The following is a 26,494-nucleotide window of genomic DNA, read 5'->3' as shown; positions in this document are numbered from 1 at the left end:
TCCGAAAAAAATATGATTCGAACTAGCCCGAAACGAATAAAAGAATACGTTTACTACAACAAAGAGAGATTATCAATTCACTTGTGAAACAGAGTGCTGTGTCGTTCTCATTCTCAAAGCAACAATGAACATGGAGCATTCATTAAAACAGTCAGTAATATTTGTATAGAAAAGGCTAAAAGTAATAGCGACAATGGCATTTATAAATTATAAGAAAATAATGGAAAGGGGTTCACAGGGTAAACAGTTATTGGCCGTGTGCTTAGGGTTGAATGTAGCATATCCGATCAAACAACTGTGAACCAAAACGTCCTTAGTTTACTTATTTTTCAAACTGTACAATGCTCAATGTTAAGCTATTTACGTTACGTTTGTTTGCAATTGATCAGTTGGTGTGTGATTTAGTAAATAGTTAATTATTAAAAAACGGGTTTGCGTAGAGTTAACGTACGTGATGCGCAATGTAAAAAACAATCAAAAGAATGGACTGTTCAGAAAAATTAATCAATCATAGAAATCTCAAAACTGGAATTATTTTTTAAGAAATCTGATTCGAAAAGCTCAGCCTAACAACCTGGTGCTGACACTTCTTTGTACACTGCTTTTGATTTAAGTGATAATATTTTTTTAACTAATGGCGAATATTTGGCTTACGTCATTCACCCATATGAAGCCAGTTATGTAGACCAATTTACCGACAAAGTCGTTTCTCAGGGTGCGCCGTGGGAGGCTGGACTACGCTACACCCGCGATGAGATGAAATCGAGATTTATTGGGATGCCATAGGAGAACCAGAGTTCACGGAGAAAACCACTGTGTTACCTGGACCATGGACTTGTCCAACACAAGTTACAAATCAGGGTTACAACGGGGATTGAACCCAAGTCCATAGGACTATAAGTTCAGTTTTCTAGCCACTAGATCACCATGGCATAACTGATAATATTGTCGAATAAAATAATACAGATGCAGTAGATATTATACAGAGTGGGGCATGGGAACCAAGTGTTTTTGGAATGGCTTGTACTCAGTCACGTGCGGCATGTGACAGTCCATTCCGTGGCTCATAGCATTTCACCTGCAGTCGGCATCATGGAGCAGTGGACGCATGTTTGCGTATGATTGTTCTGTTAGAAATGGCGAGTCGGTGACCGCGATACGGCGTGAGTTTTGCTACAGATTCAATATTAATCGCAATGATTATGTTCCCGTGCGTGACACAATCTTATGTTGGGTTCAAAATCTTAAAAAAAAAAAAAAAAAAAAAAAAAAAAAGGGCGCAATACTGAAGAATAAATCGCCCGGCCCCCAACACAGAGTGAGTACTCCAGAAAATTTTCAGTCAGATAAGCGATACTGCGCGGCCCAGGCCGCTCTGCTCGAAGACATTCAGCTGCTCTTGGAATCAGCAATCGTACGGTAAGACGGATTTTGCAAGGCGATTTACATTTACACCCATACAAGATGGGTGGTTTCAGCAAGATGGTGATGTTTCATGGCTGCCTCGGTCCCCTGACCTGTCCACGTGATTTTTTTTTCTATGTGGATACCTAAAGGCACGTGTTTACGAGGATAAGCCCCGAATATTAGATGAATTAAAGGACACAGTACGTCAACACATCACCCAAATCAACAGAGATCTCCTGGAAAGAATAGAGGTGACATTTTTCGTCAGCGCCTTAAACAATGCGTCAACACAGACGGACATTACATGCCAGATGTAATTGTCCGCTCATAATAGAAGTGGTATGTTCTCACAAACGTTGTTCTACCAATCAAATGTGTTGAAAACAAAAACTAACTGTTTTATGATTATTTTAAAAACACTTGGTTCCTATGCCCCACCCTGTATTTCCTCCGATAAGTACAACGTAGTAAACATATGCTACATTAATTCACAATTATTTTATTCAAATGTTTTTTTAATTTATTTTATAGCCATTTAAATATTTTTAAAATCTTTTTTAAGTTATGTTGTATGATTGTCAATTTTTCAAAAATTATTCCAAGAGCAGAACATTCCTTTGAAAATGAATACACATGATTTATGACTGCTAGAATTTTCGAAGTAATGACTGTCGACGCCTGCATTGCAATGAATCGATTAAAGAACGGAACGGCAAAATATAAACTGCCCGGAGTGGCAGAATGTCTAAATACTGCTCTCCAAATAAAACAATTTTTACCTCGAAAAGAAAGCAAAAACATGTAAAATCATATTAAACTTTTTCGCTTGAAATACTCGTATCTCAAAGAATAACCCACTGAAATTAATGGCATTACTTACTATTCACCCTGTATAAACTGGATTTACATTGCATAAGAAATTCAAATTGGAAAAATATAGTAGAGATGAAATTATTCTTCTCAGAGGCCATAGAGGCCCACAGGATAGCGGGAGGTTAAGGTTTCAGCTTTTGCGGACAGCAGTAGGGATGCTTGTCGCCTTTACCTCCCAAAAAAAATCCCCGATAGTCATTTCTGTTAGAAGCTGAGTTGAACCCAGGGCCATAATGCAGCACGAAGGATTAGATCAATTAGACAAACCCGTGACCTCCATTAGGAATCCAACCCGTGATCTTCGACTTTGTAGCCTAGCGTCTTATCTACTATGCTGACACGTGCCTCCAAAGACGTATGATCACAAAGAGTAAACTTCATGAGATCAATGCCAAACTAGAAGATTCGCTTAAAATATTTCCAGTAATTCAATGGTTGTTGTGATTAAGGTTATTACTTGCATTAAAAGGATTTATATTCCTGTGTTCTAACATTAATTGAATATTCTCCCTCGGAATAAGAATTAATGGTAGCTACATTGTTTCCCTATGTACTTAGATCCTTATTTCTATTTCGATATTAGCGATTCCATTCCGCTATCAGTAAATCGTGAGTGTTGATTCAAGAACAGATACCGATACTATGATGGGACTTCAAATTAGCCTCACTGTACTTGTAAAAAAGAAGCAACCAAAATATCTATTCGTTTTTACATAATATTATACTTTACATGATTGCACTTACATATTTCAAAACCATTATTTAACATTCTTTTCTATCATCCTTGCAAAATTACCACCACATCAATAATAATTCACTAGAACGGGGGGGGGGGGCGTAATGTTACCTTGCGGGCACTGCTTACACTGTACAGCCAGCGCCAGCGTTTTCGGCGCTTGTCCTGGAGTAAAAAGCCAGTCAGTGAACATTTGTTGCCAGTTCAGCTGAGAACGGTACCTACCACCCAAATACACGTCACGTCAGCAATCTGACAATCAGAGTTGTTATTCTTATTTCCCACTGACTGCGGCAAAGACAAGATAATCGCACTTTGCGTTTCCGGTGTACAGTGCCCAATCAGTAACATCTGTTGCAACTTAGGCCGAGAGTGGTACCATCTCCTAAACAGAAGTCACGTCAGCAACCTGTCAATGACATTTGTCAGCTCCCTCGTCCACAGACTGCGGCAAAGATAAGATATTAGCTATCAACGTTCCCATTACTTATTTCACACGCCAAAACGGTGGCTTTGGTTATAAGCGGGAACATTATGTCAATCCCTACACTAGAATAATGAAAGAACCAAGAACAAATACCAGAATAATATTATGATGTTGTCTAGAATAACAATATAAAGTACATACAGTTCTAGAGAAATGAATGTGTATAAACTAAAGATATAATAATAATCTGAATCAAGATCAACCAATTAATATATTCATCCTCCCCGACAAATCTATTCTAAAGGAATGCATTTATTTAAAGCTCTTATTGGAGAGCATCATCATAATTATCATCCTCATCATCATCATGGCTGCTTTCCCACTGAAAAGACAGTCAAACATTTAGTCGGAGATTTAGCGAGTTTCAGAGCCTTTCAATTACGTAACAAGTATTTTAGAATTGAAACTTTATTAACGATTTTAATCTGTTTATTAAATACTCAATTCAACATATCAGTTTCCATTCACACATATCTCCTATCTCAGTTCTTTAAAATTCAACGAGATCTTCTTTAATCATCATCCTGATAAAGTGTTATCAAAAACCGCAATATCACGTCACCGAGCTATCAAATCAGTGTCATTTATTTATGATCATTGTACATTTTCATTGAGTTAAATTTCTGGTTGAAATAATCCATAATGCTACATTTCAAACGTATACTGCAACGCGTGGAAAATTACAATGATCAATTAGAAACTTTTATCACTCTAATTGAGTCTAACTGTATGTTCTTCCAAACTCAGTTAATACTTACCAACAAAATATTGAGATCATTAGTCTCGTTAGAAGAGTTTTTGATCTGAAGACTTGTGAAAGTGCACTTCTCCAAGGCCCTTCGTTTCCTTCGACATTTTCCTGAAAAAGAAAAACAACTTAAAAAAATGTGTGTGTGTGTGTGTGTGTGTGTGTGTAATGTCATAATTAGAGACACATAATAGTTCGATAAATTTATGTGACTAATGACAGAGAATTTAACACTCTAATGACGTCCCTTTCATTTGAGGGGGTCAGAAACAAAGGAGTATAAGTGTATTTAAGTTATTTTTTGAGAAAATGCGGTTGACGGTACTTTTAGCTTTATTAAATCCCACGAATTTTTTTACTTCAATTTTAGTGTGTGATGCGGTTAGCAGATATATCCCTTTGTCACTACAATTTCAGCTTTACCTCGCCTTGGCTGCACTTAACTCATGTTCCTAGGAATGTCACTTGTACCCCTTTGCTTCTGACCAACTCATTACATGTGTATTTGCCTGTACTGTAGGCATACACACCTTAATGCATACTAAGCACACACATCTATCTATATAATATTACGAACACATATTCACATCTACACACATGGTCTATAAAAAGCCTCCAAGGTACCGTATTTGAATTTTATATCAATATTATGCATACACATGTTATCTGACTCAAGCATTACTGTCCTTTTATAATCAGTAATTAAGTATTATCTTGGCTCAGAAGGAAGAAAAACACATCATCTTGGCTATCTATTACGTCATGGATAATACTGTACAGATCATAATATTACCTAACTACTCTTTTTGTAACATAATTCCTCACATTTTTCTCCTATATGGTAATGACATTAACAATTGGTTTTATTAATTTAGAATCAATTATTGTTAGTTCTGTTTCACATATTCTTGTATTGTTATTTATGCTCATGCTTGTTCCGAGTAACTCATTAGACTTGAACAATTACTTTCCTATATTTATTTATTTATTTATTTCATCACTACTACAGAACACGTATTCCAATTACAGTAGGATATATTATGATTATAACTATAACTAACATGCAACTAGAAGTTAACATATCATGAAACTATTGTTCTTTGTAACATAATATAGATGCACATTTAAATATTTAAGCGTGATAAAGTACAAATAATATAAACAATAGCCAATTCTAACCACGGTGCGAATTAACGGGGGGATAGGGGGATTTCCTCTCCTGTTGGAACGTTATCCCCCCCCCTCTCATAAATTCATATCAACATCCCTGCCAGGGATAACTTCTATCCCCCTTCACAAAATATAATTGTTTTAATACAAGTATTACTTTATAACTACATTATAAAGTAAGCAAAGAAAATAATATTGATGTATTATCATCACCGGCAAGCTGACAACAATCAATAACTTAGGAATTACACATCTTATCTTAAGTCTGCTCATGTATATTATTATTATTATTATTATTATTATTATTATTATCATCATCATCATCATCATCATCATCAAGATGCAAGACAAGCAACTCAGTGCGACCAAGCGTTGAGCTGTATCGAATGAGTATAATAATAATACTTTAATGTGTGGTATTCTCTATCTAGGATTCTATCCCCTCTCTAATCAGAAATCTTACTTCGCACCCTGATTATAACCAGTAGCCAATTGGCTAGTCTCCTAAATTGAGAAACTCATCCTGTCTGTGGTTTACCTAAGGCGTTAAGACAAATGGGATCAGCCCTAAAAGAAATGAACCACGGACCTACATTCTTCTTCCCACAAAATTTTGGCATTTCTTCCAAAGAGGCGTCTTCGAAATACGAATTTTAGCTTGCCATTCGCATATTACCCATGGTACTGGAGCGAGTTTACTCGTCTTTCACTCGCCCTGCGAAAGGACGCAGCACCTTTCAATGCGCAGGCTAACATATTCCGGCGTTTCTTCTCCCGATGCTTCTGTCGTGCTCCTCGCTTTTCACCCCACCCCTTTTTATGTGGTAGTTATTAAGTGACGTCCATTTTCGGCTTCCCCTTCAAATGTTCTGGAGTTCCTTCAGTGGAACAGCGAAACTCGGAATGAGACAAGTCGCCAACAGGCTTGGAACTCATATAATAAGATTTTCTCAGCCCGAATCTCCCTTGCAAGGAAGAGTTTTCGCGTACCTTTTAACATTTCGTCTCCCATCTTCCTCCCATTCAGATTCAGAACCTTTGCATAATCGTCCGGATTAGCCTAGCGTAACGAGCCAAATACAATAGGTGACCTTTCTGGCCTTACCTTTTGCCCTGATGATGGAACCTGTATGTAGTTCCGAAATGTTGGAAATGTTAAGTTCCAGGACAAGGTGGATTGCCCAAAGGCATAATTCTGGTGGGCCTCCCAACTTTATTATACTCCAGGGAGAAGCCATACCAAGGATTTTCGACCATTAAAATTAATTTTGTTGGCCGAGTTTGAGCCCGTAAACCTCGGATCCAATAGCTACCATGGTAACCGTAAGACCTCCGACAACTATTACAATGTTTTGGAGCTGCGTATGCTCTATCGTCAGGGAAGGCAGGGCCGGAGAAAAGCTCTTGGTAATGTATTTAGAAGATATGTTAGTCTTTCTATCTAAATACGATACAAAAACTTACAAAAAATTCACACAATGTTCAACACTGTGAAAGACAAACTCATTATTAACACACTTGAAAGTGCATTACTCGCAGCTGAATTTGAATATGCGAATCTAAGTTCTACAGAGTGGTAAATGCATATTTGTTAGGGATCTACAGCATTGCAATCGAAGGATGAGAGAAATATTATGATGTGTCCTGATTGTATGTAATCATAAGCTTATACTTTTTTTGTCTTGAGGTAAATGTTAACAATGCTAATGACACCGATGAAGAAAGCTATGTCCATTGCATACATGCTAACGTGTATCGGTAGATAATGGAGGCTGCAGCTACTTTCATTAATCGGAAATGGATAGCCCAAAAGTTGCATTGAAGTGAACGGTGGGTCTCTGACAAAAGGTTATGAGGACATTGAAACTGAATAAAAATTAGAAAGGCCGGAAAAATTGTCTCAAGAAAGCAGACATCAACGTGCATTGTAGTCAACAGCGGGAAACGGCGGAAAAGAAATTATGCTGTCGCCAAAGAGATCGAACAGAAGAGATTAAAACATCTGACTCGCGAAACCTTCAGGAAATATCGTCAGCGTGCTGATATCAAACCTTCCCATATTTTTAAGCCTATGAAGACCGTCTTGAACACTGGAGACTGATTATGATTTTGTAATTACCTGCAAGAGTGGGAAGAAGATGACTTTATACATCTACAGCAAAGAGATGTATTTTTTATCTGAACAATACGTCGACCAAACTACCAAAACGATCGTGTGTGGCCACTCTCAACCAATGACATTGAATCAGATAAACACTACGAGGAAATACTAAATAAATCTGAATCGTCGGAATATTTCTTTACTTCGCCACTAGGAGACTCATGCGAATCATTAAAGAAGTTGGGTAGTCAAGGGATGGAGAATAGTTCAGAGGAACTACTGTTCTAAAAGCTAATGTTTTCCCATTCCTAAGATGTCGAAACAATAAGTTGGACCCACAGGAAGTGTGTTTCAAAGCCAACTCGACACGAGTATTGCTGCATGAAAGTGGCATTGACTTTTTTTGGAATTGCTGAATGGTCTGGAGCTTCTCCCAACATAAACGTGGCAGAACGTACTTCGAAGCAATTCTAAGAATGCAACTAAAAGTATGATGATTACAGAACGACATTATAACCGTTATTCAAGTGATATTTTTCTGGTCCATCTCGAAGAAGTGCTCAAAGATTTAAAACATTCTCAACGGATTTATTCTAAAGTCCGCTGAAGTCATATATGCGGATAGACTAAGCGCAGGAAACGCTAGAAAAATGTAGTCACACTACTTATAAATGTGTAAACATATACCAATAAAGATTTTAAATTCCTATATTTGTTGCGGTTTTCTGCAGACCCCTAGCAAAGATATGTTTGTCATTCCGTATTTGCAAGTGGATTATTAAACCTCACCTCCGTATACTTCTGCTCTGAGGATGATCTGATTTTGCTCATCACATTTTCCGAGAGACTGACTCCGTTAGTTCTCGCCGCTTCAAGAATGATGTCTGTGGCTTCCTTTGTTCTTCTCTTGGTCAGCAGCCATCTCACCGACTCCGGAATAAGCCTTTAGATGAAATGTAAAAACAGTTAATTTTACACAGTAAGATTGGTATGAAACAAGATCACGGTTGTACAAAAATTTTGGGTACAACTTTTGACATAAGAATGAAGATTATTCATATTTTCTCCAAAGGGATTGCATTTGAATCTTTGTTTTGTGTTTTTCTTCATGATGTCTTAAGAGTCAGCGTTTTGCCACACTGATCTCATGACCTCACATTTCCTTACGTGCGAATATACATCTTTATACATTAATAATTGTCACAGTTTTAATTTGTTATACCAAGGTAAGTATTACAGCTATACAGTTGTAACTAGCGCCATTTGAAAGAGAAACGATGAAATTTTTACATACTCTAAACACGTTCAATGTGAGCTCTATTTGTGATTCGACATTGTCCAGTCTTTTATACAGCTCATTCTATATTCTTCTTAGCATGTTTCTGTCAATTATTATCTCGACAGCTGCGATAATCCTCAAACTCAAATTCATTAATATCCAGTGGTAAAAGTGGCACAGAAAATTTGTCCTGCATACATCCCGATAAAAATTTAATGTAATAAGATCGTGAACAGCATGTTTGCGGCAGGACGGCTAATCAGGAGGATTAAATCACAGCCAGTTTGCATTGGTTTTGGAGAACCCGATTGCGGTATATCGAAAAACATCTTTTAAACCTGATAAACTGAAAGGTGTCCAAAAAGTAACAGCACCATTGATATCGTAATGTTCGCTTCACGAAAAAAAAAAAAAAAAAAAAAAAAATAACACAAACTATCGATAAAAAAGAAGGTTGATATTTCTGAATTAAGCTTATAAATTAAAGTTAGCACCACTTATATCATAATGTTCGCTTAACGCAAAAAATAACACAAACTATTGATAAAAAAAAAGAATATTTATATTTCTGAACTCACTTATAAATTAAAGTTGGTACCACTGATATCGTAATGCTCATTTGTCTGTTTCAGTACCTACATCTACTCACGAACGTTTTCTACAGCAACATGGACGTAAAAATTGTGGCTATGTCTTATAACAAGAATTTACACACCACTAAGTCAGTCACCACGTGTTGCTGAGTCTTGCCGCAAACATGCTCTTGAAACTAGCATAACCATGCTGCAAACGGGTTGTCTTTTTTATGCAAAAAGTTTAAGTTTCTAGAAAATCATCGCAAACGTGCTTCCCCGGTAAGATCGGAGGAACGAGAAGGCCACTTCATCCACTGTTAATCTGCAACGCCAGCCCCCCAATCCAACAGTTTAGTATGGATGCGGTGTATAGTATTCGTTCAAAATACTCGCAGTTACACGAATGGAAACAAAATGGGGCAAAGAGTCGGATCCTTGAAACAGACTGTTATCTTGACGATGGCTGTGGTGGGTAATGAAGCAAAATAATAGGCAGAATCTATTACAGTTCATTGTAAATCGTTTTTAACTGCTTCATTGAATTCGGTAAAGCATCTGTTCGCTACTTTTTCAACAAACGTCATGTAACATAACTGCAAGGGTTTGCTTATAATAATAGACTATACTAAGTTTATATAAAGCTCATGTTTTAGAGCAATGATTCCCAAACGTTTTGAAAGACGACCCACTTCTGAGCGAGATTTTGTTTGCTATCCCCATCCATCACAAGTTACCGGAATTTAGCCTCATTCAAAAAATACACATACCTATAAAATCGAAAACAACGGTAATTTTACACAAAATCAGTGGATACCACCGAACTTCAAATGTACAGATACCTGCAAGAGGAGAAATCGAAAAATGCAAACATATTTTTCAATTCTCTTTGGCTTCTACACTGGCCTTCCATGCTAATACATTTTCCGAACACTTAAACACTTTGAACAGTAGTTTGAAAGGCCAAGATGTTAACATACAGTAATAACAGCCAAATATAAAATCGACGGATTTATAAGGAAACTTGATTACTGGTTGATATCACTTGACAAAGAGAAATTTGACTCAACGCTGTGTATTAAAGAATTCGAGGAAAATTCAAGTACGTACTGTAAATAGGACAAAAAAGTGAATTGCTTTTGCGACATGTAATAAGTTTGCGCAATTTTAAACAACATCTTAATGGATGTGTTCTAGAATAAACTCAAAAGAATGACATTCACAGACAGTTGCGTTCAACTGGTTGAAATTCCAAACAATATTAAGGGAAGACTCACCTACTGACAGAATAGAATATTGAAACTATATCTTGCTTCTCTCGCAGAGCGTGGACTAGTCTTGTATCAAAAGAATGCAAGAATACCTTGGATTGCAAACAGAAGATCTTACATTTTAGGTATAGCCCGATCGCAATCTCGTGGCACCAACATGCGCGAACTTCTTTCTGAGGCTTCGGAGTGGGAGGTTCTGTGTGTGCGGACGACTGCATATTCACAGAGCGTACTGTTCAAACACACCCTCCCCAGCAGGACTCTTGACGAGTCCATGTAAGTGGATGCCAATTCGTCTTTCGCACAGGTGCCACGAGTTTGTGATCGGGCTCTAGGCCTACTATTTGCAACCTCGTATTTATGCAAAGTAAGTTTCTCATCTATGATTTCCATAAAAATAAAAGCAAAAAATCACCTTGAACTTGTAAATAATACCAGTCTGTATACCGAATAAATTAAATTATGGTTTATTTATCGACGCTCGCAACTGCCGAGGTTATATCAGCGTCGCCGGCGAGCCGGAATTTTGTCCCGCAGGAGTTCTTTTACATCCCAGTAAATCTAGTGACATGAGCCTGTCGCATTTAAGCACACTTAATGCCATCGACCTGGGCCGGAATCGAACCCGTAACCTTGGGCACAGAAGGCCAGCGGTATACCAACTGCGCCACTCAGGGCGACTATATCGAATACAGAGTCCAGATTTTAGAAGAGACTTTCAGAAAAATAAGCACATTTATCACATTATTTTGTACTTTACAACTACTGAAACATTTATTTTATTTTTTGTTCAACGCTGTAGTCTAACTTTATGTTTCTAAATACAACATAAATTTATGTTAATAAGACGCTTTTGTTTTATTTTGTAAATCATTTCGCGACCCATCTGAGCTTTTCACACGACCACCTAGGGAGTCGCGATCCAACTTTGTGAATCACTATTTTATGAAAATGTTAATCAATTTAACTCTATTTACTTTAGATAGCAGTATGCAGAAGTAGTTTAAATTTTGTTCAGTTCTTCAGATAAATCGCCATATATAAAAGTACGTTTGGTAACACACAGAATGGAAACGAGAGGCAAACTGTAGTTTCCTTCTTTTTCCTTCGTTCCTCAGTCGCTATCGGCAACAACGCTCAGTAGAGGAAAGTCTATTGACCAAACGCATGTTCATAATATTGTTACGTGTCTGATCAACTTTTCTTTGGCATGACTTACCAATAATAAGATAAGCAAAGCAAAGAAGGCAGATACGATGCTCTGAGTATCAGCCTCCAGTCCTGGAGCCACCACGCAATAAGGCCGGTCAGTGCTTGTCCTATTGCGTAGAAAGAAGTAATGAGAGTGGCTGCCAGGACTCTGGAGCTCGAACCCACCAACTCCATGCCTGCAAAATCAATGTGTGCCAGTTTTAAAACAGAAAATAATATGTTTTACAACAAAATGGAAATGTGACTCATGAATAATGTAAAAAGTTTGATAGTGGTGTTCCAGCTTTCTCTCTGAATTCTCAAAATGAATTACGTACATTTTTAAAATTATTACTGCCATATGATGAAGCTTTTATATGCCTATTACACTAAATTCTAGGTTCTAATTAAAATTGATGGGTTCAGAATCATAGTGGGCAAAGCGCCATTTACTAAAACCGTAGAAAACAAGAGTTAAAATGAAGTTATTACCATAATTCAATGGAAACATATAGCAAGTAATATAAAGTATACACATTAAAACTAAATGATATGTCAATCTTGATTAAACTATGGTATTCACTTAACTTTAACCCTTGCTTTCTCCGTTTTTTATAAATGGCGCTTGGTCCACAATGTCTCTGAATCCTTCAATTATGCTAAGGAAGATATGTGTCTTTCTGCACGTAATGGTATTATGTGAATTTCATCACGTGTCTCATTAATATCCGATTGAAAATTACCTAATAAATTTTATTTCCCACGATATAAATATCTCAATTAAACTAACACTTTAAATTACAGGTCAGCATTAGAATAGAAGAAGAAATGTCACAGAAAAGTAAAACAGGGCGAGAAGTACAACAAGGATGACTTTTATCACCTACTCTGTTCAACATCAACTTTGATATTTGAGTGAGCAACTGTTTTCAGAATATGGGACGGACGATAGTAGGACGAAGAAGAATAAAGTAGGCCTACATGAGATTTGCCAATGATACGGCGCTATTTGCAGAAGAGGAGATGATGCTAAGGGATATGCTACTGGAGCTAATTGACAGCTGTAAGCAGTATGGGATGAAGATAAGTTTAAATGCAGGCAAGACGAATACCATGGTTATCGGAAGAAAGGGAAGCCTTTAATAGAAAAAGGACCATTTCAGGGAAAATAACTAGGGAAAATACTAGTGAAGTGCTTCGTGTGTATTGTGGTATTGTATGGTACAGAAACATGGACATTACGATGAAGTGAAGAGAAGCAATTAGAAGCATTTGAAATGTGAATATGGAGAAGAATGGAGCGTGCGAAATGGAAGACAGAATAAGAAATGAAACTAGGTTATAAAGAGTGGGTGAAGAAAGAATAATGCTGAAACTGATCTGAAAGAGGAAAAGGAATTGCTGGTTCACAGGCTGCTAAGAATAAACTGTCTACTGAAGGATGCACTGGAAGGAATGGTGAACGGGAAAAGAGTTCGGGGCATAAAATGATGTGAGATGATAGACGGCATTAAGATACATGGATCGTATGTGGAGACTTAAAAGGAAGGCAGAAAATAGGGAAGATTGGAAAATGCTGCGTTTGCAGTGAAAGACCTGCCCTTGGGCAGAAAACTATAAATGAATGAAATAACTGAAGTATCTCTTTCAATGAAAAATACATATTACCATATGTAGAAATCAGTTGAGTTGGAAAGAAAACAGAATATTGTTACAGATAAAAAAATTAATAAAAATTATTCTAAGAAATATATGCAACCATTTCTATGAATTCGTTAAGGTGATGACATAGCGATTTGTGTAAAATATTAAACGGTGCACTTTAAACTGCACTTATTTTCTGATCTTATATTTACATTGTACTACTTGTTTTTTTGTAATTTGTAGCTCATCAGGACCTCACTAGGCTTCGGACAATGATGGACACCACGTCGAAACTAGTCAGATAGATACTCGTAATATAATATTAACGCAGTATAGAAGTCATAACGTTAATCAGTGATTATAGAAGTGTTTAAAGAGTGTACCAAACAATTAAGAAAAATAAATTGGATTCACTTTATTTAGCTCGACACAGAATTATAAATTGTTGGTTGATTGGCTGGCTGGTTTCCAATTGCCACGTTTGGTACTGTTTAACCCATTTTGTTTCTTGCTTCCCAATAGAGAACGCTCAGAGTTTTGGTTTGTTGCATTTCTTTGTTGAGTATGGTACACTAGAGAAGATGTTATTTCCCTATAGATAGTCATGATAAATTACACAATGTTATTCTTCAGTATTGTCGATTCCTATCCTACAAAGGTGTGCTGCACGCAACAGTTCCTTTTCTGAGTTTCTTGCTATTTGTTTTCCAGTGTTTACTGATTTTTGCCCATTTTTTATTGCGTGATTTGTGAGTGGCTTTATGGGATATTTCTATCTTTGATTTAATTTTGATTTTGTGAGCTAGTGTTTTGGTACTTAACGGTTTTATTTTCGCGAAACAATCTTGTAGCTAGATTATCAGCGTTATCATTCTCATTTATGCCAACATTTAATGGTATCCACGAAGTGTATATTTTCTTGTTAGTATTTTCAAGTATTCTAATTATTTTTTATAACAAATTATCTTTTCAATAGTAATTCTTTTATTTGAAGCTATGGCTTACATTGACGACTTCGAATCTACGACTAAGACAGGTTTATTATACACATTGGGTCTGCAAATTAATTGTTATAGCGCAAATAATATCGCTTCTATCTCATGATAAATTGTGTAATTATATAAATGTTTTGTAGTTTGAGAAAGTTGTGATAAATGGGACAAAATAATTTTAAATTAGTTTCAAATTTATTCGAGCAAAATTACATAGAGAGCGAGAAAATGAAATACTCTTATTTGGTGTTAAAAAAGAGATTTATTAAACTCTTGGATACTTCTTCAAATCCGTCATAATTATGTTTTCAATGCAATTGAATATTTACATTTTAAGCAACGCTTGTGAGAGTTTTATATGATGTGGTGATATGTAGTTTTGGCTCTGATTTAATCAGAATAAATTAGTAGTTCATTGTCACCATCGTTAAATTACAGGATTAGACCTTCAGGTGATAGTGATCGCATCATCTTTTTCTTAGACGCCCAACGTTTCTTCTACTTCATTGTATACTATTAAATATTTTTAACAGAATCCGGGTTTGTTCAGCCCTTAAAAGATGTGTGTACCAGTTTTGTAAATAACTTTCTGAAGCATCTAGTGTACTTGATATTTTCAACTCCAATCGAATATCGCCATTTCTCTACAGGTCTCGCCAGCGGTCTAAAAAATTTAGTAGCCTCGATTCTTTTACGTGGATTCCTAGTTAATGTTCATTTCTCTGCCCATATACGAGTACAGATATAGTACGGCAATTGTTTCATAAAATGTAATAAATCTATCTTTTCTCATCATTATTTGTTTCATCGTTTATATCAGCTGAAGAAAATTGGCTATATTTAACTTTCGATCTCTGGATCAGTCCTATAAGACATCGCAAGTAATTAAAAGGAACACGTTTTTTCCAATACTTCGTTATTTATTTCAAGCTTTGTTCTTAATCGCTGTGTGCCCCTTGAAATGTAATTAATTTTATTTGCTAATTAATATTTTCGACTCGTATTTGTTAAGCATGCTATTTAAAGTAAACTATTTTCGCTGTAAATAGAGTAAAAACATTGTCGCTGTAAATTGTATTCTCAATTGGATAATAACATCAAGTCGTTTGAAAATGGCGTTGTAATTCTATCTTATTCATTAATAATTTGGAAAATGATAAATATACATTCCGTACATGAACATTTTATTTTCTGAATACATTTTCTTCTTCTTCTCATAGAAGGGATTCTGAATGACTGTTGGAAGTTGACTTACTGACTGAATTGCATATATTTAATTGTCTAATTAAATTAACACTTCTTCGAGAAAATCACATTGTTTTACATAGCTTCAGACCTAAGAAAAAAATTAAATTAAATTATACGTATGTGTGAAATAAATAAATTAAAAGATATGAAGGTATAAACAAAATGCTACTTTACAAAATGTTACTACCTAAAACATTTTCAAATGAATTACGATACAAACCTAAGACCAATGCAGATGTATAAACGCCGGTCCCAAGAGCCGGGTCCAGAAATTCGAAGAGGAGGAAAATCTCGTAGCTCCATGCAAATGATCGCGCCATGCCCATCATGCACGACAATACCATGGACACTATCAACGTTGTTTTCCTGCCAATTCTGTAATCACGGAACAGAGATTTAAATCAAATTCTTCTTTTAAATTTTTATTATTCGACAATTTATTATGCATACACTGATTTTTGTGGTGTTCGCTATTATGCATTTTTTAACTTACAAGGATAGAAAAAGGGCAGAAGATAACAAGTTATCAGGTTCATCTCATTTTCTTCCTATAATCGCTATATAAATGCAATACAAACAAAGTATAAGCAACGATTCTGGAAATTCTGCCCCTTTCACCATACAGTTGACACTCTCCTATATTATAGCAGCGTTTCTCAAACTAGTGAGGTGTATCTTAGTGGCTCGAAATATAAAACTGTTATTCGGCAAAAAATATTAATTTATTGAGGGAAAAATTACAATTTTTAAGATAAAATTGGCGAAAAATTAAGAACCAAAATATCCTAATCATGGACATAAAATTGACGTCAATAGAGCCATAGCAGCTCTAAAGGAAGGGTTTTTCTCTCAAGGTCGATATTGCAACACAGCTTTTACTTTCAGAAAGTTACCAGGCTGCTAATCAATTTATTGGAACTTGTCGGAATGGTGTTCACATGAACATTCTTTTAACACTGTAAATATTTAGAAATATAGTACTATTCTTACCAATAAAATTGTTTGTGATTTGTTTTTGGGAAAGTTGCAGGTATATAGGAGATAGTGTTATATTTCATATCTTTGTCAAATATAAATATTAAAGTAGCAGAAAATAGGTTTCAAGTTTATATACTCGTACGTCTCTGTCTATGTGTGTGTCTCTCTGTCCGTCTCTCTCTGTCTGTGTGTCTCTCTGACTCAGTCTGTCTCTCTCTCTGTCTCTGTGTGTGTGTCTCTGTTTCTGTGTGTTTGTGTCTCTGTCACTGTATGTGTCTCTCTGTCTGTGTGTGTCTCTATCTGTCTTTGTGTCTCTATCTGTCTCTGTGTGTGCGTCTCTGTCTCTGTGTGTGCGTCTCTGTCTCTGTCTCTGTGTCTGTGTGTCTGTCTCTGCGTGTGCGTCTCTGTCTCTGTCTCTGTGTGTGCGTCTCGGTATCTGTGTGTGCGTCTGTCTCTGTGTGTGCGTCTCTGTCTCTGTCTCTGTGTGTGCGTCTCTGTCTCTGTCTCTGTGTGTGCGTCTCTGTCTCTGTCTCTGTGTGTGCGTCTCTGTCTCTGTGTGTGCGTCTCTGTCTCTGTGTGTGCGTCTCTGTCTCTGTGTGTGCGTCTCTGTCTCTGTGTGTGTGCGTCTCTGTCTCAGTGTGTGTGCGTCTCTGTCTCAGTGTGTGTGCGTCTCTGTCTCTGTGTGTGCGTCTCTGTCTCTCTGTGTGCGTCTCTGTCTCTGTGTGTGCGTCTGTCTCTGTGTGTGCGTCTCTGTCTCTGTGTGTGCGTCTCTGTCTCTGTGTGTGCGTCTCTGTCTCTGTGTGCGTCTCTGTCTCTGTGTGTGCGTCTCTGTCTCTGTGTGTGCGTCTCTGTCTCTGTGTGTGCGTCTCTGTCTCTGTGTGTGCGTCTGTCTCTGTGTGTGCGTCTGTCTCTGTGTGTGCGTCTCTGTCCCTGTGTGTGCGTCTGTCTCTGTGTGTGCGTCTCTGTCTCTGTGTGTGCGTCTCTGTCTCTGTGTGTGCGTCTCTGTCTCTGTGTGTGCGTCTCGGTATCTGTGTATGCGTCTGTCTCTGTGTGTGTCTCTGTCTCTGTGTGTGCGTCTGTCTCTGTGTGTGCGTCTGTCTCTGTGTGTGCGTCTCTGTCTCTGTCTCTGTGTGTGCGTCTCTGTCTCTATATGTGTCTCTGTCTCTGTGTGTGCGTCTGTCTCTGTGCGTGCGTCTCTGTCTCTGTGCGTGCGTCTCTGTCTTTGTGCGTGCGTCTCTGTCTCTGTGCGTGCGTCTCTGTCTCTGTGCGTGCGTCTCTGTCTCTGTGCGTGCGTCTCTGTCTCTGTGTGTGCGTCTCTGTCTCTGTGTGTGCGTCTCTGTCTGTGTCTCTCTCTGTCTCTCTGTGTCTCTGTTTCTGCATGTTTCTCTCTGTCCCTTGTGTGCGTCTCTCTGTCTTTGTGTGTGTCTCTATCTGTCTCTGTGTGTGTCTCTATCTGCCTCTGTGCGTCTCTCTGTCTCTGTGTGTGCCTCTCTGTCTGTGTGTGTCTCTCCCTGTCACTGTGTGTGTCTCTCTGCCTGTGTGCCTCTCTGTCTCTGTGTGTGCCTCTCTGTCTGTGTGTGTCTTTCTGTCTGTGTGTCTCTCTGTCTCTGCATGTGTCTCTCTGTCTCTTGTGTACGTCTCTCTGTGTCTTGTGTGTGTCTCTGTATGTCTCTCTCTGTCTTTGTGTGTCTGTCTCTTGTGTGTGTCTTTCTGTCTGTATCTCTCTCTGTCTCTGTATGTGCCTGTGTCTCTGTGTGTGTCTGCGTCTCTGTCTTTTGTGTGCGTCTCTCAGTCTCTGTGTGTGTCTCGGTCCCTGTGTGTCTTTCTGTTTGTGTGTGTGTCTCTCTGTGTGTCTTTCTGTTTGTGTGTGTCTCTCTGTCCATCTCTCTGTATCTGTCTCTCTCTGTGTCTATGTCTCTGTGTCTTTATCTCTCTCTGTCTCTCTGTATCTGCGTGTGTTTGTTTTTATTGTTGATTACGACTCATGAAGATGGCTAGATTTTCAGGTCTCAAAATCGGGACACCTTGCAGTGTGTTACTCTAGTAAATGAATTGTGTAATCTTTATAGGCTATAAATTTACATGAGAACTATATAAATAAATACTCAATAAAAAACAGAATTGTGATCAAAAGAACACATTGCAATACATGGATAAAATAACATAAAAACAGATAAATTACATAATATTATACGTATTGAAATTGACTGCATGTGTTGAATAGATTGTTCCAGAAGGGAGTCGGTTGATATGATGTAAGTTTGAGATTTTCATTATAAATTCCATCTGATCCGGTTGCTTTTTTGTCTTTCACCTTGAGGATGCTTGATTTTACTTACGCTATGCTGTATCAGCTCTTCGTCGTATGATTGGCATGCATTGGTTAATAGGGAGAAGTGCTTTTCCCAAAATTCCATTGTGTATTAGGATCTCTGTGGCAGTGCTGGATAACTTTTTTCCAAGGGCAACAAAGGGCTCTTGTTAGCGCCTCTTAAACTTGAGCTTTTCTTCATTCTTCTATGAAATTAGTTTTCTTCGTTTTTAGCTGTTTTTATATGGTTTTCTTTTCTCTGCATAGAGATTTAAATTTTCCTCGAAGATGTCTGTCTGTACTCAGTGCAAAGTTTGATCGCTTCTCTGTTTGAAGTACTCGACATCAAACCAAGGTTTGACTATCCTTTGCCTCTGGAAGATGAGTAATCATGTATATAGTTTTCTATTTTTTCAAAACGGTATCTAATTTTTATCTTTTTAAGGAGGGCTTAAGATTTGTCATTTGCTTGTTTCCTGGTTTCTAGTTATGCTTCCTCCAGTTTGTTTCAGACTGTAAGAGAACTATACTGTTTTTTTTTTGTTTGCTTCTTTATTAGTGTAACTAGTGATTCTACTGGTAGATGTTTTCTTAGAATGACAGCTGGTGAGAAAGAGAGTACTTGTTGTACGAGTCGTATGAAAATGCAGTCTTGTAGCGTCAGAAAACGTTAGTCATTTAACCAATCATATGACTCATAACATCTCTCCCAGCCAAATCCCTGCGCGTTAGAATACTGGTACTGCCAGTCCCTCTCATTGAATTGAATATGAGTATAGCCAATTTTTAAGCGAATGATATATAATAGCAACATCAACAATGACAACTAACCGACTGTATTGCCAAGTTTAGAGTTCATTTCCCTTAAAAACATTACTATAAATATAGAAAAATCTACGGGACAAATCATAACATCTAGGCAAAATCCGGGACATATTGACGTTCCGAAATGCCTTCAGAAAAATCCGGGATAGAGGGTCTAAATTCAGGACTGACCCGGAAAAAGCGGGACGGATGTTCACCATAGGATTCATGCACAGATGTTATCAGGGAATTACGAGAGCGACAAAAATAATACAGATAGATGTTAAAAATATGGCCTACTCAAATATTAAATAATTATTTTACTTCGATTTTTTAAAATCTGTTTATTTATTTTCTCCTGGTAATATAACAACTTTCATAGCCATACAGATTAAGGTTTAAAAATTGAAGGCCATTATTGCTTACTAATAGTTTTAATAAAAATAATTAAAAAGATTTATATAAAGATGCAATTATTTCCAGTGTTTCTTGCTCTCAAAACGTTTGAGAAACGCTGTATCAAAAGGAAAAAGAATAACACAAAAATGAATCCTTCTGAAAAGATACAGAACAGGATGCTTTTTGCTACAAAATCTGGAATAAATGCAATACATTTAGGTCATTCATTCCCTTTGGCAAAGACAAATATCTTAATCTTATTATTATCGGAAGAAATTGCAGAGTAGTCCGAGTCCAACAGGGAATCGAGTGTCTCCAAGAGTGGGAAACCTTTAACAGAAGTTAAATATAAAACATTTGCTTCTAGAAAAGTGGGAAATTATATTATAAAGCTTAATAATTAGATTTTAAAGCAATTGTGACATAGTTAAAGAATTTTCAATATTATGAAGAGAAACTGATAAGGTGAAGGAAGAGTGGATGAAAGAGAAATGAAAAGAGATAGAGGATCTAGAGAGAAAAGGAAAATATGATTTAATGTACCACGAAGTAAAATGTCTGGACTTCACAAATAAGAGAAGCAAATCCATCTGGTCCATAGACGACAAAATCGGAAATGAAATAACAGACAGACCAGGAATACTGAACAGATGGACGAAATATGTAGAAGAGTTATATGAAACAGATGACTTGGCTATAGAATATGATGCAGCCGTATCAGAAGACGAAAAAGGATTTTCTATTTTAAGCGAAGAGGTTGAACTAGCGCTTAAGGACAGTAGTTGATGGAATCCCCATTGAATTAGTGAAATGCTTGGGTGAAGACAAGAAGGAAATTATATCATTATGCAACAAAATATATGAGTAAGACGACTGGCCTGAAGATTTCACGGAGACAGTGTTACTTCCAATACCAGACATATCACACTCGGCGAAGATTCTTCTGCTAATACTGAATCGACATTTATATTCTAACATGGAAGGACCATTGGAAGAAGAGCAGTTTGGCTTCAGGAAGGAAAAAGGTACGAGAGATGAAATTGGGCTGCTACGAACAATCGGCGAATGATACCTAGAGAAGAATAAAGATGTGTATATAGTATTTGTAGACAAGGCAAAGGCATTTGACAGAGTGGATTAGAATAAACTGATGGGAATTCTAAAGAAAATTGGCGTGGATTGGAAAGAGAAGAGGCTGTTCAGTAACCTTTATATGAAACAACGAGTCAAAGTCAGGATAGGAGAAGAAATATCATATGGAAGTGAAATAGGAAGAGGAGTATGAGAAGAATGCCCTTTATCACCTACCCTGTTCAATATCTACTTGGAGGATTTATTGCAGAACTGTTTTCAGAATATGGAAGAAGTGATAATAGGAGGAGGAAGAATAAAGTGTATAAGATTTGCTGATGATATGGCGTTGTTAGCAGAAGAGGAAATGATACTAAGGGATATGCCACTAGTGCTAAATGACAGCTTGAGCAGTATGGAATGAAGATAAATGCCAACAAGACGAAGACCATGGTCATATGAAGAAAAGTACAGAAGGTAAACTTGCGAATTCTAAATGAGGCAGTAGAGCAAGTGGACAGCTTCAAATATTTGGGGTGTGCTATAAGCAGTATAATGAGCTGATGCGAAGAAGTCAAAAGGAGAATAGCAATGGCAAAGGAAGTTTTTAATAGAAAAAGGAGCATCTCCTGCGGACCTCTGGAAAAATAACCAATGAAGAGACTAGTGAAGTGCTTTGTGTGGAGTGTAGCACTGTATGGGGCAGAAATCTGGACACTAGGACGAAGTGAAGGGAAACGACTAGAAGCATTTGAAATGGGGGTATGGAAAAGGATGGAACGTGTGAAATGGACAGAAAAAAATAAGAAACGAAGCTGTGTTGGAAATAATGATGCCAAAACTGATCAGAAAGAGGAAAAGGAATTGACTGGTCACTAGTTGAGAAGAAACTACCTTCTGAAGGATGCACTGGAAGGAATGGTGAACGGGAGAAGAGTTTGGAGTAGAAGAAGATATCAGATGATAGACGATATTAAGATATTATGGATCATATGAGGAGACAAAGAGGAAGGCAGAAAATAGGAAAGACTGGAGAATGCTGGGTTTGCAGTGAAAGACCTGTCCTTGGACAGAACACTATGCATGAATGAAGACTTGTTTGAAATATGAGAATTTTGGAATAAACTGCAAAAATGTATTCATCATTTGTAATTAGAGAAAATACATTTGAGCTTGTCACCTTCACAAATCGTTCGATGGCGAAATTATATTGCACTATAATTTAGAGAAAGACTGTTTAAATTGGCTAAAAAGAATAATTAAATTTTTGTTTGACAGTCGTAAAATTTATAGAGGCAAATATACTATATTTGATACGCCAGTGAATTCTATTAACAAAATCATTTTTAAACTGTCTCCAAGAATGCAATTAAATGATAGTACAATGTTTCTTGGCGTATCGTGCTGTAAGGAAATTTTAACTAAACAAAATATGTTACAATACGAGGGACGTTCAATAAGTAATTTTCCCACATCTATGAAATTTATTGTTATTGATTTACACTCACCTACTTTATGTCTCCTTTAACTCCATCCATGGACTACTTTTCCACGTAAGCATCTTCGATGTTGAGGCATTTGTCCTATCTGTGTAACAACTTTTGAATGTCATATTCAAAGAACATACAGTGTATTCCGAATCTCACCGGACCGGTGGACAACAATGACGTCACGCTGCAGCGAAATAGGAACAAAACTGCTGGAAGGATCGATGGCTGTCATGGCGACTGCACAAGTTGTTGTCTGTGCTACGCTAGCAAGATTTTGCGAAATTTCCGTACTGCCATCTCGTTCAAAGAAAAGAGAGCATAAACAATTTATTTCTTGAATCGGAAGTAATAACTGGTCCGTTGACATGTTCGCTCATAAGCCATTAACATATTGTTTTGACGTTGTGCTCATTACAAACAATACAGCGGAAATAAAGCAGAACACACCGCCATGACACAACAGTGCACGATGTCATTCGTCTGCTAATTCCCGCCCTATACAAGAACCAATCAGATTCACTGATGGCGGCTGAAGGAGACTGCCACCACCTCTGCAAGCTGATGGCATCGGTGCGACACCAGTGGAGCATCAGTGTCGCCATCGGTGAAATTCGGAACACCGTGATGCCATCAGATTGCTCAGCGCTGAGATTCGGAATACGCTCATAATTATGGCTCTGACTGCATAACAAACATCGCACCTCTGTTTTTTCCTGCCCATCGCTCTGGAAACAGCGACCTTCCAACCCATTCGTCGGCGCTGGAAAGAGATTGAAGTCGCTAGGCGTCAAATCAGGGCTGTGAGGTGGATGTTCAAGGCACTCTCAGCAAAGCTGTGCAGTTTGGAGTAGGGTTTGGTTTCCAGTATGCGGTCTAGCGTTATCATCAAGTTGGAGGACAACTCAGGTGAGGAGTTCAGGGCGGTTGTGATGGATTGCAGATTTGTGATATAAGGTTGCACAGTAACAATCAACGTTTACTGCTTCTCGTAGTTCGAGGAAGTCAAAAAAAGATCTCCTCTGGAATCCAGGAATACCGTTAACATGATTTTCCCCGCAGAGGGAGTGACCTTGAACTTTTCTCTTACTGGTGAAGTGTAATGTTTCCATTCCATGGACGTCACTTCCGCTTGAGGGGTGTAATGATGCACCCGGAACTCCTCAACCGAAGTGTCTTCCTCTTTGATGACAACTCTCGCCCGAATACTGTAAATCAAACCCAACTCCAAATTGCACGGTTTCGCTTGGAGCGCCTTGTACACCCAACTTACAGCTCTGATTTGGTACCTAGCTACTTCCATGTGTTCCCTGCATGAAGGCGTTGGAAAGTTGCCATTTCCAGAACGATGGGCAGGTCAAAACAGCAGTGCGGTCTATTCTATAGAGCCAGAGTCATATGTTCTTTGAAGATGGCGTTCAGAAATTGGTAAACAGCTGGGGAAAAATGCTTCAACATAGAAGATGCTCCGGTCGTGAATGGAATTAAAGGATGTGTGAAGTAGGTGAGTGTAAATTAATAACAATAAATTTCACAGCTGTCGGAAAATTACTTATTAAACGCCCCTCGTGTAATGAACTTAATAATATGCATATCCTAAGGTCACTTTTAACCACACATATCCATGTTTAGATGGACACACGATGAAACAACACTTAGAAACTGGATCAAACCCATGCACAGCTTCCATGTCACAGGACGAACGGGAGGGTTTTGATCAATAACATTAATATGCGACTGTATACGACTGACAAAACCGAATGATCATCAGTTTAAACATGCTTGTATGATTGAATATGTTGTACTCACAGACTCGGGTCCAGATTCTATTGTGTCTCCATCGCCACATGGAAAGAGAACTGCTTAAAGCACCGCAGAAGCATGCACTCGCCTAAGATCCACGAATTTTCTCTCTCGGCTTCTGTCGGCCTCACTGTAACCCGTTAAAATTTTCTCTTGGAGAACTTGTAAAAATAAACTTGTACGTTTTGGAAATAAAGACAAACAGTAAACAGTGCAATAAAAACACATATTATGTATTATAAATTTACAACACAATGGAGGGAAATGCTTAAATTGTGGTTCCAACAACTTTTTCGCAATAAGCTATTAGTTTTAGCGAAGAAAAAATTATCTTTCGGAATAAGGATTTAATATTTGTTCTTCAGTCAATTTTCATAAAAAATATACAAGCATAAATTACTTCACTCCTCCTTTGTTACTGTGATTTTGAAAGAAAAATAATAAATAATGTGTGAAGTTTATATCGGATTACAATTATTATTATTATCTTGAAGTACCTCATTTGTTCAAAATGTGTTAATTTTTTTAATAAAATCAAAATAGTTTAATCTCTGTATTGTACGCTTCTGTAAGCCTTTTCAGATAATGACTGTGCTTATTAGGTTTCGGTGCAATAAATTTGAAAATATAATGAACGTGGCTCAGATATTAGGACTTCGGACAATGTTTACAAAACAGATCAGATCCAGAAAGCAAAATAAAGGTCTTAAATACCATGATATGAGAACTGCGGTTAATCATCTTATAGTTATAGATTGCTATGCTCATAAATTTGTACATATAGGCCTACAATAATACACACATACCCTCAAAACAAAGAAGTACCGGTAGTCCAAATACAGTCAGATAATTTCAAAAAGATGAATTGCCATTGGAATCTATCAACTTTTTGGAGCAAAACTTGTTTAAGCAGAAGACGAGTCAAACGCTGTGAAACATAATAGGCACTGTGACGGACATTTTAAGAGAACGTTGCGTATTGTTACTAAAAAAAACTGTGTATATTGCCGTGTTATCGCGTAAATAAAGTTGTTGCTGCTTACATTTTTATAATAATTTACGCTAATTATTGCATAAATTAGTGGGAGTGGAGCTACTGTTGGGCAGTGCGTTTTTTGTGTTGTGACGTTATACGGCCGAAAAAGGCATTTTTAACCTCAATTCTGCAGTTCAGTTACAAAATGCCAACGATTTACTGAATATTCCTACACCGCCAACAATTAAGAGACAATTAATGAGTGCAATGCTTTTTAATTAAACCTCAATTCTCAGTATTCAAAATTAAATCTTAGTGCATGTCTTAGCTTATCATACAAAGATTTTTAATCAAATAAGAGTCACTGATTAACTTTATGACTTCTTTACTGTGTTAATATTAGAAAAAATACCTTCTGACTAGTTTCAACGTGGTATTTGTGATTGGCCGAAGCCTAGTGAGATCCTGCGCTATCTTCTGGTTTCCTGTTGTGGTGGTATGTGTTCATGATTGTGTCGAAAGGGTGTGTTTGTTGAAATTCAGTTGAGTGTTTAGATGTGCTGTGGGTGTATTTCTGTATGTTTGTGAATTTCATATTGTTCTGCAGTGTCAAGTTTCTGCTTTTTGGGTGGATGTGTAGTATTTTCATGTCAAGTGTCTATGTTGATGTAGTTGTGATTGGAGTTTGTGATGTGTTCTGCATAGGTTGAATTGTTGTATGGTTTGGTTATGGCTGTAATATGTTCCTTGTAACGTGTTTGAAATGATCTTCAAGTCTGTCCAATGTAGAAGTCGTTGCAACTATTGCATGATAGTTTGTATAGCCTACACCTGTTAAGTTGCATTTCTTTGTATGTCTGTTAAGATGTTTTTATAGTCTTCTGTGCTGATCAAATATTTGAAAGAAAATTTACAAACAATAAATTTGGTTTTGTGTGCTTAACTT

The 26,494-nt window shown here is 37.3% G+C and overlaps 1 protein-coding gene across 1 annotated transcript in view; it reads right to left on the bottom strand.

Moving 5' to 3' along the window:
* LOC138705838 (organic cation transporter protein-like) overlaps positions 1-26,494 on the bottom strand; it is an 85,786-nt gene that overhangs the window by 22,974 nt on the left and 36,318 nt on the right. Inside the window, exons 6-9 of the mRNA XM_069834512.1 lie at positions 15,940-16,094; positions 11,864-12,032; positions 8,312-8,465; positions 4,262-4,362 (exon numbers count right to left, since the gene is read on the bottom strand). Of these exons, the coding sequence (XP_069690613.1) occupies positions 4,262-4,362; positions 8,312-8,465; positions 11,864-12,032; positions 15,940-16,094 (579 nt within the window). The remainder of the gene's footprint in view (positions 1-4,261; positions 4,363-8,311; positions 8,466-11,863; positions 12,033-15,939; positions 16,095-26,494) is intronic.

Source organism: Periplaneta americana, chromosome 9, assembly GCF_040183065.1.
Source record: "Periplaneta americana isolate PAMFEO1 chromosome 9, P.americana_PAMFEO1_priV1, whole genome shotgun sequence".
Taxonomy (NCBI): domain Eukaryota; kingdom Metazoa; phylum Arthropoda; class Insecta; order Blattodea; family Blattidae; genus Periplaneta; species Periplaneta americana.
The sequence above is the reverse complement of the archived record's forward strand: the minus strand, read 5'-3'. Positions and strand labels throughout refer to the sequence as shown.